At 36.0% G+C, this 16,727-nt stretch overlaps 1 protein-coding gene across 1 annotated transcript in view; it reads left to right on the top strand.

Moving 5' to 3' along the window:
* CFAP210 (cilia and flagella associated protein 210) overlaps positions 1–16,727 on the top strand; it is a 59,891-nt gene that overhangs the window by 42,482 nt on the left and 682 nt on the right. Inside the window, exons 6-8 of the mRNA XM_049887389.1 lie at positions 1,794–1,933; positions 4,693–4,885; positions 5,605–5,769. Of these exons, the coding sequence (XP_049743346.1) occupies positions 1,794–1,933; positions 4,693–4,885; positions 5,605–5,769 (498 nt within the window). The remainder of the gene's footprint in view (positions 1–1,793; positions 1,934–4,692; positions 4,886–5,604; positions 5,770–16,727) is intronic.

The raw sequence follows: 16,727 nt of genomic DNA, 5'->3' as shown, positions 1-16,727 counted from the left end.
CTGTGTGAACATTACAATAACCCTGAAAAAATAGCAAAATAAAACTTGAAGAAATCATTCAAAACAGTCATTTTTAACGATTTGGTATTTTCATTAGCTTTTCATTTTGACTGATTATAACCAGACTACAAGTTTTTCAAAAGTAACAGCACATAAATTAGAAGAGTATTTAAGAGCTAGGCATGTATTAGTCCCTTAATTACACATGTATTAGAAGAATGAGTGTTGCCATCAACCAGAGACCTACATTATCCTGAGACCAGAAGAACTAGTTGGTGCCCGGCCACAATCGATGACTGCCTTCACAGGGATAACAATAGAGAACCCCTGAGGGAGCAGCAGATCAGTGGGATGCAGACCCCAAATTCTCATAAAAATACCATACTTAATGGTCTGACTGTGACTAGAGGAATCCCGGTGGGCATGGTCCCCAAACCTTCCGTTGGCACAGGACAGGAACCATTCCCGAAGACAACTCATCAGACATGAAAGGGACTGGACAGTGGGTAGGAGAGAGATGCTGAAGAAGAGTGAGCTAATTATATCAGGTGGACACTTGAGACTGTGTTGGCATCTCCTGTCTGGAGGGGGGATGGGAGGATAGAGAGAGTTGGAAGCTGGCAAAATTGTGACGAAAGGAGAGACTGAAGGGCTGACTCATTAGGGGGAGAGCAAGTGGGAGTAAGGAGTAAGATGTATATAAACTTATATGTGACAGACTGACTTGATTTGTAAACGTTCACTTGAAGCTCAATAAAAGTTAATTAAAAAAAAAAGAATGAGTGTTGCATCTAACAACATGCTCAGTACACCTTTCACCTTGAATTGGTTTCCATTTACAATAACAGGATATAGTAATATATCTACATACCCAGGCTGTTGTGCTCAAAGGTATCTATTTTACAATAGCTCACTCAGGCTAGGGTCATGGAACATATGCAGATAATGAACAGATTTTTATTATTTGTGTAAAAAATAGTGACCTATTAAAATTTTTTTATTAGCATACATCTGTAATTGCTTTTATATATGTATAAGCAAAGAGAAAAACTGGATAAAGAACTAGTAACAGTGATTTTTAATGTATATATTTTTAAGTCTAGTGAGGGGATCAGGAATAGGCAGATAATGGATGGCGTGGGAAAGAGATTTTACATTGTATACATTGAAAAAATTTTAAAAAATTGAACCATGTGACTGTGTTACCTGTTCAAAAATTAAATGAAAATTATACACATTTAATGTATTCTTCTGATCATGTAATTATTTTTAGTTGTACTTTTTTAAAATAATTTAGTTGTACATTTTTAAAGAAATGAGATATTTGAAAAGAAATATAGAGAGACATTAAAATGTAAAAGCTACCCATAATCTCATACCCCAGAGATAACTACTGTTAATATTCTGATACATTTCTTCCAGTTACATATATAAAAGTGTATTTATATATATTTTTAACATTGGGATATACTATGTAATGTTTTATATTCTGCTTTTTCTCCCCGCTTACCAATTATATTATTTGTATCTTCCATATCACTGACAATTTGCTTTGAACATCTCTTTATTATTGAATATTTAGAGGTTGTTTCCAATTTTGGGCTATTATAAATAACTTTGAGATAAATTACATGATACATTAATTTTTTTGCACATTGTGTCATCTGGGATAAATTTCCAGGAGAGAAATAACTGGATCAGAATCCATGATCATTTGACAAGTTCTTGTTAGATATTGATATGTTGAAAGGTGTTTTTTTTCTGATAGGATAATATACAATTTTTCCCCCAAGGAACATATGAATGATAAGAATATCATCAAAGCCGTAGAACAGCAGCAGCAAGCGGAGGAAGATGAAAAGATTAGAAATTTTATCAAAGCAAAGAAGCGTCTTACACAAATGAGGAATGAAAAAGAAGCTGAAACACACAGGTAGGCCATATCTTACATAATTAATAAAGTACTATCTGAAATTATTTTATTACAAATCAGAAGTTGTGATATGAGAGTGGTTTTTAGGAACAGAGGTCTTGTAATTTTACGTATGACTAGGTCATTTGGGGAAACTCTGGTGGTGTAGCGGTTAAGTGCTACAGCTGCTCAGCAAAAGGTCAGCAGTTCAGAGCTACCAGGCGCTCCTTGGAAACTCTATCGGGCAGTTCTCTTCTGTCCTATAGGGTCACTATGAGTTGGAATCAACTCGATGGCAACAGGTTTGGTTTTTAGGTCATTTAGTGACATGATTTCAGTTTGGGACATGTGAGTTGAGGCATCCTTGGAATATTGAGGACATCTACCTGGATGGTTGGAAGTACTGGTCTGCTAGAGTGGTGTGAGCTGGAGATAGATTTGAGAGCCATTGGTATATAAGTGGTAGTTAGAGTTGTGGATACAGGTGGGCTCACCTAAGGAGAGTAGGTAAGAAACAAAAGTGGTAGAGTCCCTAGGGCATGATAACATTTAGAGGTCAAACGGAGAAAGATAATATGAAGGTTCAAGAATAATTTCTAGAGATTGGAGGAAAACCAGAGAAACATCAAGGGAGGAGAGTGTCAGTGAGAAAGGAGTAGTCATCAGCATTAGATCTATAGAGGGATTAAACGAGATTTTTAAATGAAGCGTCCATCAGATTTAGAGGTCATTGCTACTTTAGCGAGCAGTTTGGAAGGGAGGATAGGGTAGAGAAAGAAGTAAGTGGCCAGATTGCCATACACAGTGTCTCTATCCAGATCATAATATTCCCTTGTACAAAACCTCTGATGGTTTTGCATCTCCCTTAGAGTCTTTACAATGGCTTATAGGCTCTAAAAAAACCCCAAAACCAAACCCATTGCTGACAAGTTGGTTCTAACTCATAGCGACCCTACAGGACAGGGGAACTGCCCCTTAGGTTTTCCAAGGAGCAGCTGGTGGATTCGAACTGCTGACCTTTTGGTTAGCAGCTGAGCTCTTTAACCGCTACACCAGCAGGGTCCTTTCATAGTCTCTATATCCATCCTAATTCCCAGCTGACCCAGCCCCATCTCTCAGACTCACTTCTTATGATTCTCTACTTCCCTCCCTCTGCTCTACTCACACTGGCCTTCTCCCTGAGGAATGCTTACCTCCAGAGAACACAAAGCTTGCACCCTTAACTCTTTCAGGTCTTTATTCGAATATTACCTTCTCATTGAGGCCCTTTCTGACCACCTTTTTAAAAATTACACCTCTTCCCATTTCTTATACCTTTAGCAGCATTCTTTTTCCTTGTGCATGACATAACAGTATATTTTGTTTATTGTCCTTCTTTCCCAGCTATAATGAAAGCCCCACAAGGCAGAGATTTTTAACATTTTTGTTCACTTTTATATCCCTGGTGTCTGGCACATAGTAGGCGATCAATAAAATGTTTAAAATATTGTTTTTGAAAGCCTAGCTGAAATGGCATCTTTTCTATGATGACTTCCTTTTTTTTCTTTTGTTCATATCACTTTATAGCTTTCTCAGAGCATTTATCACCATTTGCCTTATATAGTTATTTGTATAAATGCCTTTGCTGCATTTTAGATTGTAATTTCCTTGGGGGCATACACTATGTTCATTTTCACATTTATCAGACATTGCTTTGCACGTAGCATTCACTCAGTAAATTGGTGAATTTGTCACTAAATTAAAGAGTAGTTTTTGCCCAATTTCCTAAATGAAAATGCTTCCATTCCTTCAACAAACATGCATTTCTTATTAATGACTTGCCAGGCACTATGCTTGGCCCTGGACCTCAGGAATCTCACAGTGTTTAAACAGAGACAGATACGATACACAGATAAAGTCAGTAAAGTACTATGAATACATTGCAGACAGGGTATAATAAAGGGATGGATATTTATTCAGGATTTTGATAACTTTTATTGCTATTTTTATGGTTTTATTTAAAGGAAGACCTTTATTTACTTTTATAGCCTAAGTCTTCAATATTAGAGTAAGCAGGATAGTCTAATAAAACATTTTAAAGTATTTTTCAATGTGGATAGTTTTAACACATTATCCCATTTATGTGTAAGTAAGCTCATTTATATACCCACTCCTTGCTTAACGACTGTCTTGTTCTCTGACATTTCCCATTTATGACAATAGTAAAAAATTTACAGTCCAACTATTTTGTGCCTTAACGATGTAGGTCTGGCAGTAGCAAACAGCGAGGTGCAAGGTGAGAGTAACACTAGCTGTGATGGTTATGTGTCGACTTGGCTGGGCCATGATTCTTAGTGGTTTGGCAGTTATGTAATGATGTAATTTGGCAGTTGTGTAATGATATAATTTGGCAGTTATATAATGTAACTTGGCAGTTATGACATGATGTAATCATCTTCCATTTTGTGATCTTACGTGGTCATCCTCCATTTTTACATAATGCTGATTTTTACCTAATGACCTGGTCTTTGGAACCTAACCATGTTGATAAGTGAGGAGTGAGTGTATATAAGTAAGATCATACTGTGCATATTACCCTTGTGGATTTTTAGACTACTTGTTACTTTATAATTATAAAAAATAATTTCCACTTAAAACAATCAAGATATATAAGAAACAATGGGGCTTCTTTCATTTCTGTAGGAGGTTGTAAAATATCTCAGACTCCTTAACTATATTATACTGCCTCTGTAACCATTCTGTTCATGAAAATGTGACAAGTTATGGTTATTTTGTTATAGGCTAATGGAAGAAAGAAGAGAAAGAATTAATAACTTCCTGAGTGAACTAATAAAAGAGAAACTTGACAATGAAGATTTGATTATTGCCAGAGATATTGCAGAAGCTGAGGCTGAAAGGGAAAAAAGAGAAATTGAAAGATATGAAAAAAACAAAGAAGAAGTAAAAGCGATTGCAGAATATAGAGCTATTGTGGTAAACAATTCGGTTATGACAAATAAAAATAAAAAGATAAATTTAAGCTCTTTCCACTGTGGTTTCACCCCCCCACCTCCCTGACCAAAAACTGGCAGAGATTTTAAAAACAATGTATAAATTATCCTCCTATATTCTTGAAATCAGACCATGTTTTCTCTTAACAGAAGATGACAGGATAATCAATTACAAATAAGATATTTATAGATACAAAATAATCTTTTTTCTTTCAGAGTCATCTGAAATGCAAGGATTATTATTCATGTCATACAGATTTTTCATTTGAATTAAAAAAAAAGTCAAAATGACCCTATTGCATTTCCATATTACTTAATTCTTCAAAAGTTGTGTCCTACAAGACTGAGTGCTATAACATTTAAATTAGATAGTTTACAAACACTGTACCAATTAATCTTTCACTTACAAATATCTTTCCATCTTGAGAAGATCTTGGTTTTGTGCTCCTGAATTTTCTTTTTCAAACCTAGAGATTGGTCTGTATCACTCTACTTAAGTTTTCATTGGGTGTTACCTGCGATTAAGAAAATAAAGCAAAACCAAAGTAAACTGGCCATGTGGGTCTCAAACAAGGTGCATACAATTTTCTGCATTGCTGCTGGCTGATCTTCTGCTTGGAGCTTTCTAACTCTGTACGTTATTAGAAAGCACTGGTTGCCAAAACTGGTTTTAATTTCTTTCCTTTGCCTTTTAACACCTAGATGAAAAACAAAGAAGAAGAGGAAAGACAAAGAAAAATAAGCGCTAAAGAACAATTGTTGGATATCCTGAAAGCAGACCAGATTTTTTTGGAGCATGAAAAGGAGAAAAAACGCAAAGCTGATGAAGAATGCAGAAAAGTTCAAGATGCCCATATTCAGCAAATGGTAATTATTCCTTAATGCACTTACTTATTTTAGCAATAATTGTTATATAGAACTCATGCTAGTTTTCTATCTCCCAAACAGTTTGCTTTTTTAAGAACAAATGATCATCATGGTTATGACATAGTAAATATCAAAAATGTGAAATTAGTTTCTGTTTTTATCTTTATTGAAATTCCTGCACTAGGTTATAGAAACCCCGGTGGTGTAGTGGTTAATAGCTACAGCTGCTAACCAAAAGGTTGGCAGTTCAAACCACCAGGCACTCCTTGGAAACCCTAAGAGGCAGTTCTGCTCTGTTCTGTAGGGTTGCTATGAGTTGGAATTGACTGGACGGCAACAGGTTTTTTTTTTTTTTTTTTTACTTTATACTAGGTTTTTATTTTTGCACATTTTTCCTTCTTTAGTGTCTATTGTGCTTTAGTAAATATTAAATAAAATTCAGATGCATTTGGCAGCCCATGAAGTTCATCTTCTTTGCTTTACTTTTTTCCACCTTTGTAACTACATCCCAGACATTATGTTGATTGGGATCTCATGGGTTTTAGATTTCAGGTGACTGAGAGTACCAGAGATTAAACAAGATGTCTAGAGTATCTGGCATCCATTCATTTGTGATGAAAATCTGTTTTCCAAAACGGCTATATCATTTTCCATTCCTACCAGCAACATGTGCAAGTACAAGTTGCCCCACATCTTCACCAACGTTTGGTATTGTCCTCCTTTAACTATTCTAGGGGCCATTTGGAAACCCTGGTGGCGTAGTGGTTAAGTGCTACGGCTGCTAACCAAAGGGTTGGCAGTTCGAATCTACCAGGTGCTCCTTGGAAACTCTATGGGGCAGTTCTACTCTGTCCTATAGGGCCGCTATGAGTCGGAATCGACGGCACTGGGTTTTTTGGAAGGGCCATTTAGTGGAATCTCATAGATTTATTTTGCATTTCCTTAATGACCAAAGATATTGAACATCTTTGCATGTGCTTGTTAGCCATTTGTATGCCTTCTTTGGTGAAGTGTCTGCTCAAATTGGTTGCTCATTTTTCAAATGGATTGTTTTCTTATTGTTGAGTTTTAAGAAGAGTTCTTTATATATGCTAGATGGTACTTAGATATATGTTTACAAATATTTTCTCCCTATTCGTGGCTTTCCTTTTCATTTTCTTAATGGTATCTTCCAGTAAGCAAAAGTTTTTAATTTCGATGCAGTCCAATTTATCAATTTTTATTTTGTGATATATGCTTTTTGTATCACTGCTAAGAAAACTTTGCCTAAATTAGGTCATAATGATTTTGTCCTGTGTTTTCTTCTAGAAGTTTTATGGGTTTCTTATGTTTAGGCATATGATCTTTTTTGAATTATTTTTAGTATATGATGTGAGGTAAAGGTCAAAATTCATTTTTCTATATAGATATTCAGTTATTCCAATACTGTTTGGTGAAAAGACAGCCTTTCCTCCATTGAATTACACTGGAACTTTGATTGAAAATCAGTTGACCATAGAAGTGTGAATCTATTTCTGGACATTTGATTCTGTTCCATTAATATACCATGCTTTTATGTGAATAATACATGCCTTCTAAGTTTGTTTGCCAACTGCGCTCTCCCCCGTGACATATTTTCATAAGTGTGCTATGCTAATTTTTTTCTACAGCAACATAATAAAAAAAAATTGGCATAGCAGCTCTTATGAAAATACCTAATGGGGGAAGGGCATGGCTGGCAAACGTAGGTGGAAGTCGTGCATTATTTGCATAAAGATATGGTATCTATCCTTATACCCATACTATACTATCTTGATTACTGTAACTTTATATTAAGTGTTTAAAATTAAAAAAAAGTTAGTGTTTAAAATTAGGTAGTGTAAATCCTCTGACTTTGATCTCTTAAAAAGTCATTTCGGCTATTCTGGGTGCTTTGAATTTCTGTATACATTTTAGAATCAGCTTGTCAATTTCTGCAAAAAACACCTGCTGGGTTTTTATTGCAATTGCATTAAATATATAGATAGATCAGTTTGGGGAGAGTTGGGGAGAATATTTTGGAGAGACTAATTTTGAGGGAATACTATAACAATATTGAGTCTTCAAATCCATGAATATTGAATATCTCTTTATTAGATATTCTTTAAGTTCTGTAGTGTTTTGTAGTTTGAGGTGTACAGGTCTTTTGCACCCTTTGTTAAATTTATTCTTGTTTTCTAATGTATTTGTGAATGAAATTTTTATCCCATATTTGGATTGTTTGTTGATAATATATAAAAATACTGTTGATTTTTGTATATTAATTTGCATCTTGCAGCCTTGCTAAATTCACTTGTGAGTTCTAGTAGCTTTTTTTGTAGATTCTTTAGAATTTTCTACATATTGATTATATGATCTGTGAATAAAGACACTTTTAATTCTTCCTTTCCAGTCTATATACTTTTTTTTTTTTTTTGGAGAAATAATAGGTTTTTTTTTTTTTTTTTTTAACAAATTGTGCTGGAACAATTGGACATCTCATGCAAATAATGAACCTCAACCCATACCTAACAAAATAACTCATAGACTTAAATATAAATTTTAGAGATAGGTAATGCTTGGAAGAAACCATAGCAGAAAATCTTTGTGATCTTGGGTTAAAAATGACACTAAATATACAATCCACAATAGAAAAAAAATGGACTTCATCAAAACTAAAAACTTTTGCTCTATGAAATACACTGTTTAAAAAATGAAAGATGTCCAACAGACTGGGTAGAAAATATTTGCAAATCACATAGCAGACCAGTTTTTTTAATGCATCATATATAAAAACATTTGTCAAAACTCCCATACTTTCCAAGAACTTTCTTTGCATTTCCAGGTAGCCAATGTACTCTTTTGCCAGGGCTCAGACCTGATGTCACTACATCTGCACTCACAGTGGCTCTCCCTCATTCTGAAAGTGTTTCCTCATTGACATCTTCTGTGCTATGACACTTGCAGAACCCCTTCAGGAAAAGACTTTTATGAATCTCTGCCTGACCCTGCACACCATAAGTGGGTTCAGAGAGGACTCTGCTGTTATGGGATGTTTTTCTCCTGCTTACTAGAAAATTGAAAGTTTTTGTCTTTTTTTTTTTTTTTTAGTGTTCTGTCTCTTAGTTATAGTCTAAATATGGTTTGTTTTGTGAGTAATTTTGCTTGTTGTCCTTATTGATACTATAATTTTGGAGAGTTGTAGAAGGATTCCTATATTGATGGATACTGTTATTCTATAGGAATTTTTGGCCCCATTTCCCCATGTCCCACATGCTTTAATTCCTCTGAACCATTTACCAAAACTCTTCACTGCAAAGCCCCAGTTTAAATGCCCAACCTTGAAATCTTGCATTCTTTGCCTCACACTTTGAGCTCTAGCAGCACCACCTTTGTCCAGTTTATGGATATTCACTTGCTGATTTGTGCTTTGCTGCTTCCCTCATACTGCACTGTCCATCTGTAATTCTCATATCCTCTCCTCTACCTCAAACATTTTTTATTCATCTTTCAATTTCCTCATGAAGTAGCTTTTTCTGCATACATATTGGCATATTTATGAGTTACTTAAATATTTAGTAGCAGGATGGCTGAATCAAGGGGTATGGATTTTTAGTCCCCCCCCCTTTTTTTTAAAATAATTTTTATTGGGCTTTAGGTGAATATTCACAAATCAAGTCAGTCTGTCACATATAAGCTTATATACACCTTACTCCATACTCCCACTTACTCTCCCCCAATGAGTCAGCCCTTCCAGTCTCTCCTTGAGACTGAGACTCTTGAGACTGTGCCAAACTCTTCTATTAGTTTCAGTAGTTTTCTTGAGGATTCCTTAGGGTTTTCTGTGTATAAGATCATGTCATCTGCAAATAGAGATAATTTTACTTCTTCCTTACCAATCCGGATGCCCTTTATTTCTTTGTCTAGCCTAATTGCCCTGGCTAGGACCTCTAGCACAATGTTGAATAAGAGCGGTGATAAAGGGCATCCTTGTCTGGTTCCCGTTCTCAAGGGAAATGCTTTCAGGCTCTCTCCATTTAGAGTGATACTGGCTGTTGGCTTTGCATAGATGCCCTTTATTATGTTGAGGAATTTTCCTTCAATTCCTATTTTGGTGAGAGTTTTTATCATAAATGGGTGTTGGACTTTGTCAAATGCCTTTTCTGCATCAATTGATAAGATCATGTGGTTTTTGTCTTTTGTTTTATTTATATGGTGGGTTACATTAATGGTTTTTCTGATACTAAACCAGCCTTGCATACCTGGTATAAATCCCACTTGGTCATGGTGGATTATTTTTTTGATATGTTGTTGAATTCTAATGGCTAGATTTTTGTTGAGGATTTTTGCATCTATGTTCATGAGGGATATAGGTCTGTAATTTTCTTTTTTTGTAATGTCTTTACCTGGTTTTGGTATCAGGGATATGGTGGCTTCCTAGAATGAGTTAGGTAGTATTCCTTCATTTTCTATGCTTTGAAATACCTTTAGTAGTAGTGGTGTTAACTCTTCTCTGAATGTTTGGTAGAACTCTGCAGTAAAGCCATCCGGGCCAGGGCTTTTTGTTGTTGGGAGTTTTTTGATTACCGTTTCAATCTCTTTTTTTGTTATAGCTCTATTTAGTTGTTCTACTTCTGAATGTGTTAGTTTAAGTAGGTAGTGTTTTTCCAGGAATTCATCCATTTCTTCAAGGTTTGCAAATTTGTTAGAATACAATTTTTCGTAATAATCTGATATGATTCTTTTAATTTCAGTTGAGTCTGTTGTGATGTGGCCCATCTCGTTTCTTATTCGGGTTATTTGTTTCCTTTCCTGTATTTCTTTCGTCAGTCTGGCCAATGGTTTATCAATTTTGTTAATTTTTTCAAAGAACCAGCTTTTGGCTTTGTTAATTCTTTCAATTGTTTTTCTGTTCTCAAAAAAAAAAAAAATTTTTTTTAATTAGTTCAGCTCTAATTTTTATTATTTGTTTTCTTCTGGTGCCTGATAGATTCTTTTGTTGCTCACTTTCTATTTGTTCAAGTTGTAGGGACAGTTCTCTGATTTTGGCTCTTTCTTTTTTTTGTATGTGTGCATTTATCGATATAAATTGACCTCTGAGCACTGATTTTGCTGTGTCCTAGAGGTTTTGATAGGAAGTGTTTTCATTCTTGTTGCATTCTATGAATTTCTTTATTCCCTCCTTAACGTCTTCTATAACCCAGTCTTTTTTCAGCAGGGTATTGTTCAGTTTCCAAGTATTTGATTTCTTTTCCCTGATTTTTCTGTTATTGATTTCCACTTTTATGGCCTTGTGGTCTGAGAAGATGCTTTGTAATATTTTGATGTTTTGGATTCTGCAAAGGTTTGTTTTATGACCTAATATGTGGTCTATTCTGGAGAATGTTCCATGTGCGCTAGGAAAAAAAGTATACTTTGCAGCAGTTGGGTGTATAAGTTCTGTATAAGTCAATGAGGTCAAGTTGTTTGAGTGTAGCAATTAGGTCTTCCGTGTCTCTGTTGAGCTTCTTACTGGATGTCCTGTCCTTCTCCGAAAGTGGTGTGTTGAAGTCTCCTACTATAATTGTGGAGGTGTCTATCTCACTTTTCAGTTCTGTTAAAGATTGTTTTATGTATCTTGCAGCCCTGTCATTGGGTGCATAAATATTTAATATGGTTATATCTTCCTGGTCAATTGTCCCTTTAATCATTATGTAGTGTCCTTCTTTATCCTTTGTGGTGGATTTAACTTTAAAGTCTATTTTGTCAGAAATTAATATTGCTAATCCTGCTCTTTTTTGCTTATTGTTTGCTTGATATATTTTTTTCCATCCTTTGAGTTTTAGTTTGTTTGTGTCTCTAAGTCTAAGGTGTGTCTCTTGTAGGCAGCATATAGACGGATCGTGTTTCTTTATCCAGTCTGAGACTCTCTGTCTCTTTATTGGTGCATTTAGTCCATTTACATTCAGCATAATTATAGATAAGTATGTGTTTAGTGCTGTCATTTTGATGCCTTTTTATGTGTGTTGTTGACAATTTCATTTTTCCACTTACTTTTTTGTGCTGAGGCGTTTTTCTTTGTAAGTTGTGTGTTCCTCATTTTCATAGTATTTGACTTTATGTTTGCTGAGTCGTTATGTTTTTCTTGGCTTTTATTTTGAGTTATAGAATTGTTAGACCTCTTTGTGGTTACCTTAATATTTACCCCTATTTTTCTAAGTAAAAACCTAACTTGTATTGTCCTGTATCGCCTTGTATCCCTCTCCATATGGCAGTTCTATGCCACCTGTATATAGTCCCTCTTTTTGATTATTGTGATCTTTCACATATTGACTTCAATAATTCCGTTTCAAGCGTTTTTTTCTTTTTAAAATTAATCTTAATTTGTTTTTTTGATTTCCCTATTTGAGTTGATATCAGGATGTTCTGTTTTGTGACCTTGTGTTGTGCTAGTATCTGATATTATTGGTTTTCTGACCAATTTCCTTTAGTATTTCTTGTAGCTTTTTTTTTTTTTTTTTTTGGTTTGGTTTTTGCAAATTCTCTAAGCTTGTGTTTATCTGTAAATGTTTTAATTTCACCTTCATATCTTAGAGAGAGTTTTGCTGGATATATGATCCTTGGCTGGCAGTTTTTCTCCTTCAGTGCTCTATATATGTCATCCCATTGCCTTCTTGACTGCATGGTTTCTGCTGAGTTGTCTGAACTTATTGATTCTTCTTTGTAGGAGACCTTTCTTTCATCCCTGGGTGCTTTTAAAATTTTCTCTTTATCTTTGGTTTTGGCAAGTTTGATGATAATATGTCTTGGTGATTTTCTTTTTGGATCAATCTTAAATGGCGTTCGATGAGCATCTTGGATAGATATCCTTTCGTCTTTCATGATGTCAGGGAAGTTTTTTGCCAACAGATCTTCAAGTATTCTCTCTGTGTTTTCTGTTATCCCTCCCTGTTCTGGGACTCCAATCACATGCAAGTTACTCTTCTTGATAGAGTCCCACATGATTCTTAGGGTTTCTTCATTTTTTTTAATTCTTTTATCTGATTTTTTTCAGCTATATTGGTGTCAATTCCCTGGTCCTCCAGATCTCCCACTCTGCATTCCAATTGCTCGTGTCTGCTCCTCTGACTTCCTATTGCGTTGTCTAATTCTGTAATTTTATTGTTAATCTTTTGGATTTCTGAATGCTGTCTCTCTATGGATTCTTGCAACTTATTAATTTTTCCACTATGTTCTTGAGTAATCTTTTTGAGTTCTTCAACTGCTTTATCAGTGTGTTCCTTGGCTTTTTCTGTGGATTCATTTCTGAGGTCATCCCTGCTGTCTTGAAGCATTCGGTAAATTAGTTTTTTATATTCTGCATCTGGCAATTCCAGGATTGTATCTTCATTTGGGAATGATTTTGATTCTTTAGTTTGGGGAGTTGTAGAAGCAATCATGGTCTGCTTCTTTATGTGGCTTGATATCAACTGCTGTCTTCGAGCCATCACTAAGATATTGTAGTGATTTATTCTATATTTGCTCACTGAGTCTTATCTTGTTTTGTTTTCTTTAAATATACGTGGATGGGCTACTAGATTGCGCTCTCTGGATTGTTGTAGTCTTTGAGTCACTTATGTCCTATTACCAGCTGGTTTGGGCTGTTACCAGATATATAAGCCTAAGAGTCCATTCACTATTCTTGAGTAGAATCTGATTTTCGATTATCAAGTGTGTGGTGCAGACTGTCACCTATCCACCTAGAGAAGTAGTGGTGATAGTTGTGTGCACCAGATTCTAGTAGCAGCAGGGGTTCACACTCTGGGCAGGGGGGCAGGATGCTGACAGGCTTTCCCCAAGTTTCAGTGAGGTAGGTGTATCTCTATTCCTAAAGCACTTTGGTGGGTGGGCTCTGCAGCTGTACCTTAGGCCCCCAATGCAAGAACCTCTACAGATGGGTAGGTCACCCTCCTTAGACTGCTAAGGCAGGAGGCTATGTGGTCTTGGGGGAGCTTCAGCCCTCAGTTCCCTGTTGTGGGTCAGTGAGGGCTCTGTTGAATAGGCAGAGATATCAGACCTGGGAAACTTGTCTTTCCAGTAATCTGCTAAAACAATTACAGTCAGATCCCTATCAGAAATGCCTTTGCATTATAATAGCCACCTTGTTCCCTGTAGGGATGAAAGCCCAAACTGTGGATCACATATGCTTGGCTGGAGCTGGTTCTGTGTTTTTAGTCCAATTAGGGAAGGATTTTTGGTCCCTGGGTTTTTTGTGGTTGCTTCTCTCAGGCCAGGAGAATGGGTTAGGAAAAGACCAAAAAAAAAAAAAAAGAAAGAAAGAAAAATCGCAGCGCAGCTCATTCTCTGGCTCAGGAAATTCCAGTGTTAATGAAGCCTCCTGGGAAGGGGAGGGGAGGGTTCAGATAAATAGGAGAGAGTAGCACCCCAGAATATAGACAAAGTTACTTATCTTGCTTGGGATGACTGTTTTATCTGAGATTCCCAAGGGGTGCGTGGACTGTATGCGCTGGCTGGGTAGAGATTGCCCCCGAGGGTCAGGCCCACGTCCCCTGCTTGCGCTGTGTCAGAAACTGCGGTTAGTTCCTCCGCTCCCAGTCCAAAGCCCAGTGCCAAGGTTCCCCGGCTGGGACGCCGCACTCCTGGCTCCAAAACCAGTCGCTGCCTCCCAGTGACTTCTCCTGTCAGCCGCATCGCTGCGCTGCCTGTGTGCACTGGCTGGGCTTCCCCCGAGGTCAATTCTGGGCTCTAGGGCTGCGCCCCGTGTTTGCGCCGTTTCAGGATGCCCTGCTCAGCTTCCCTGTGCCCAGTCCAAAGCCCAGCGCCAAGGTTTCCTGACTGGGATGCTGGCTCCAGGCTCCGAAAACAGTTGTTGCTTCCCCCGTGGTTGTTCGTTCTCAGTCTCTGTCACTCAGGTCAACTCTTTAGATCTGTGTTTGTTGGTCAGGGTTCGTAGATTGTCATGTATGTTATTGATTCACTTGTTTTTCTGAGTCTTTGTTGCAAGAGGGATCCGAGGTAGCTTCTACCTAGTCAGCCATCTTGGCCCCACCCTCAGTCTATATACTTTTTAAAACATCTTTTTAAAAATATTTTCTTAATTGTGGTGAAAATATACATAAGTATATAACAAATCCCAGATATTATATCATTTTATCTATCTCCTTGTATATATTTCAGTATATATCTCTAAAAGACAGGGAAAGTAACATAACCACAATTCTGTTGTCACATCTAAATCGTTAAGTGTTTAAATTTCTCCCCAATTTTCTCATATTTTAAAATTTTGTTGTTTGAATAAGGATCAAGTGAGGTCCATATATTCCATTTGGTTGACATGTCTTTTAAGTCTACTTTGATATAACTTCCTACCCCCGCCCCACCTTTTTGTCTTAGGTTTCCTTTCCTTGTTTTTATTGTGTTTATAATTTATTTGTTGAAGAAACTGAGTTTCTTGTCTTTTGGAATTATTACAGCCTGATTTTGCTGATTGGATCTCTGTCATGAGTTTAATATGTTCCCTGTATGTCCTGTAAAATCTACAGTTTATGTCAGATTCAGGTTATTTTTTTGGAGAATTCCACACAGGTTTTTTATACTTCAGCTAGGAAGTATATGACTGGCCTCAATTTCTGTGATGTTAGCTGTCTTTGCTGATCATTGCCTAGATCTATTAATTCATCAGGTACCAAAATGTTATTTCCTCATTACTTCACATTTGTTTGCCAAAGGCTTCTTCAAAAAATTTTCATGATCAAATATTTGGTTTGCTTTTTTTTTTTTTGATGTATAATTTGTACAGAAAAGACAGGGTAAATACTTTTCCTTTTATTTTCCAGTTTTCAAAATAATTAGCTCTATAGGATCCTCCAAAGGTGCTTGTTAGTGTTACTTTATCCATCTATTAGCATTTTTTAGGATTTTAAACCACATTTTTTAACTTAGTTTACAAATTTGTATTTGTTTAATGCATATCATATTTGGGACACTAATCATATGGCCCACTATGGTACTCTGTTCCTTTCATTGTCACGTCCTTTCTGCTGCTTCAAATGGTCCTTTCTGTTCCTGCAATATCCTTCTGGAAACTCTTATCAAATTGACATATCCCAATGCTCCTTGTTAGGATCCCAAGTTATAGCATTTTGCCTTTGATATTATATTTTTAGCCTTTTCTAACTTTGATCCCAAGTTATAGCATTTTGCCTTTGATATTATATTTTTAGCCTTTTCTAACTTTTTTCTTTAGTATTATTGAATGTCATTTTCTACTTATTCAGACTCCTAGTATTTTATCACCAATTCAACAAATAGCACATGAGCCTTTCATGTTTTTAACTATTTTGTATTGTAGCACTCGGTAATACAAGTTTTGTTATTTCATATTGATATAGTTCGTCAGTTTATGGTAGATGGATATCAGGTTTGGGGTTCTGTTTTATGCTGAAGTTTTGGTTATTATATCAAAAAATGCTTTCATGAATATTAAATATATTCATAAGTAGACAGAGTCACTCTAAGGCTCCCCTCCCCCAGTTTTTTTTTAACAAACTTAGCATATCTTCAAATGCCTGTATAAACACAAAAGTTGTCAACCAGAACTTTATAGAAATCTTCCAAAGCTATTAAAATCACCTCATCCAATATAAATTGATATGAAAGTTAAAAATTGTTTTGAGGTAAATATAAACAGCTAAACACATTTTTGTAAAATTTTGGTAAACTAGCATTTGATAGATTGCTTAGAGTACTTATTCTACCCAGTTTCTAGTGAACCTTCATTGGGAAATATCAGTGTTCTAACTCTAAAATCTTGGGAGAAAGAGAATGTATGGTAATTTAGTTCGGACATGCACGGCTGATTTAATCTTATGTGGCTGGGTCACACGGTATATTGGGCTGACCCAGTGACTGTGGAATTGAGTAATTTCCTTTAGAATGGTAGATGGGTTGGGGGCAATGAGTGATATGCCTTCTACACCTAC

This window comes from Elephas maximus, chromosome 6 (assembly GCF_024166365.1).
Source record: "Elephas maximus indicus isolate mEleMax1 chromosome 6, mEleMax1 primary haplotype, whole genome shotgun sequence".
In the NCBI taxonomy this organism is placed as follows: Eukaryota; Metazoa; Chordata; class Mammalia; order Proboscidea; family Elephantidae; genus Elephas; species Elephas maximus.
This window is presented reverse-complemented; position numbering and strand designations above follow the sequence as displayed.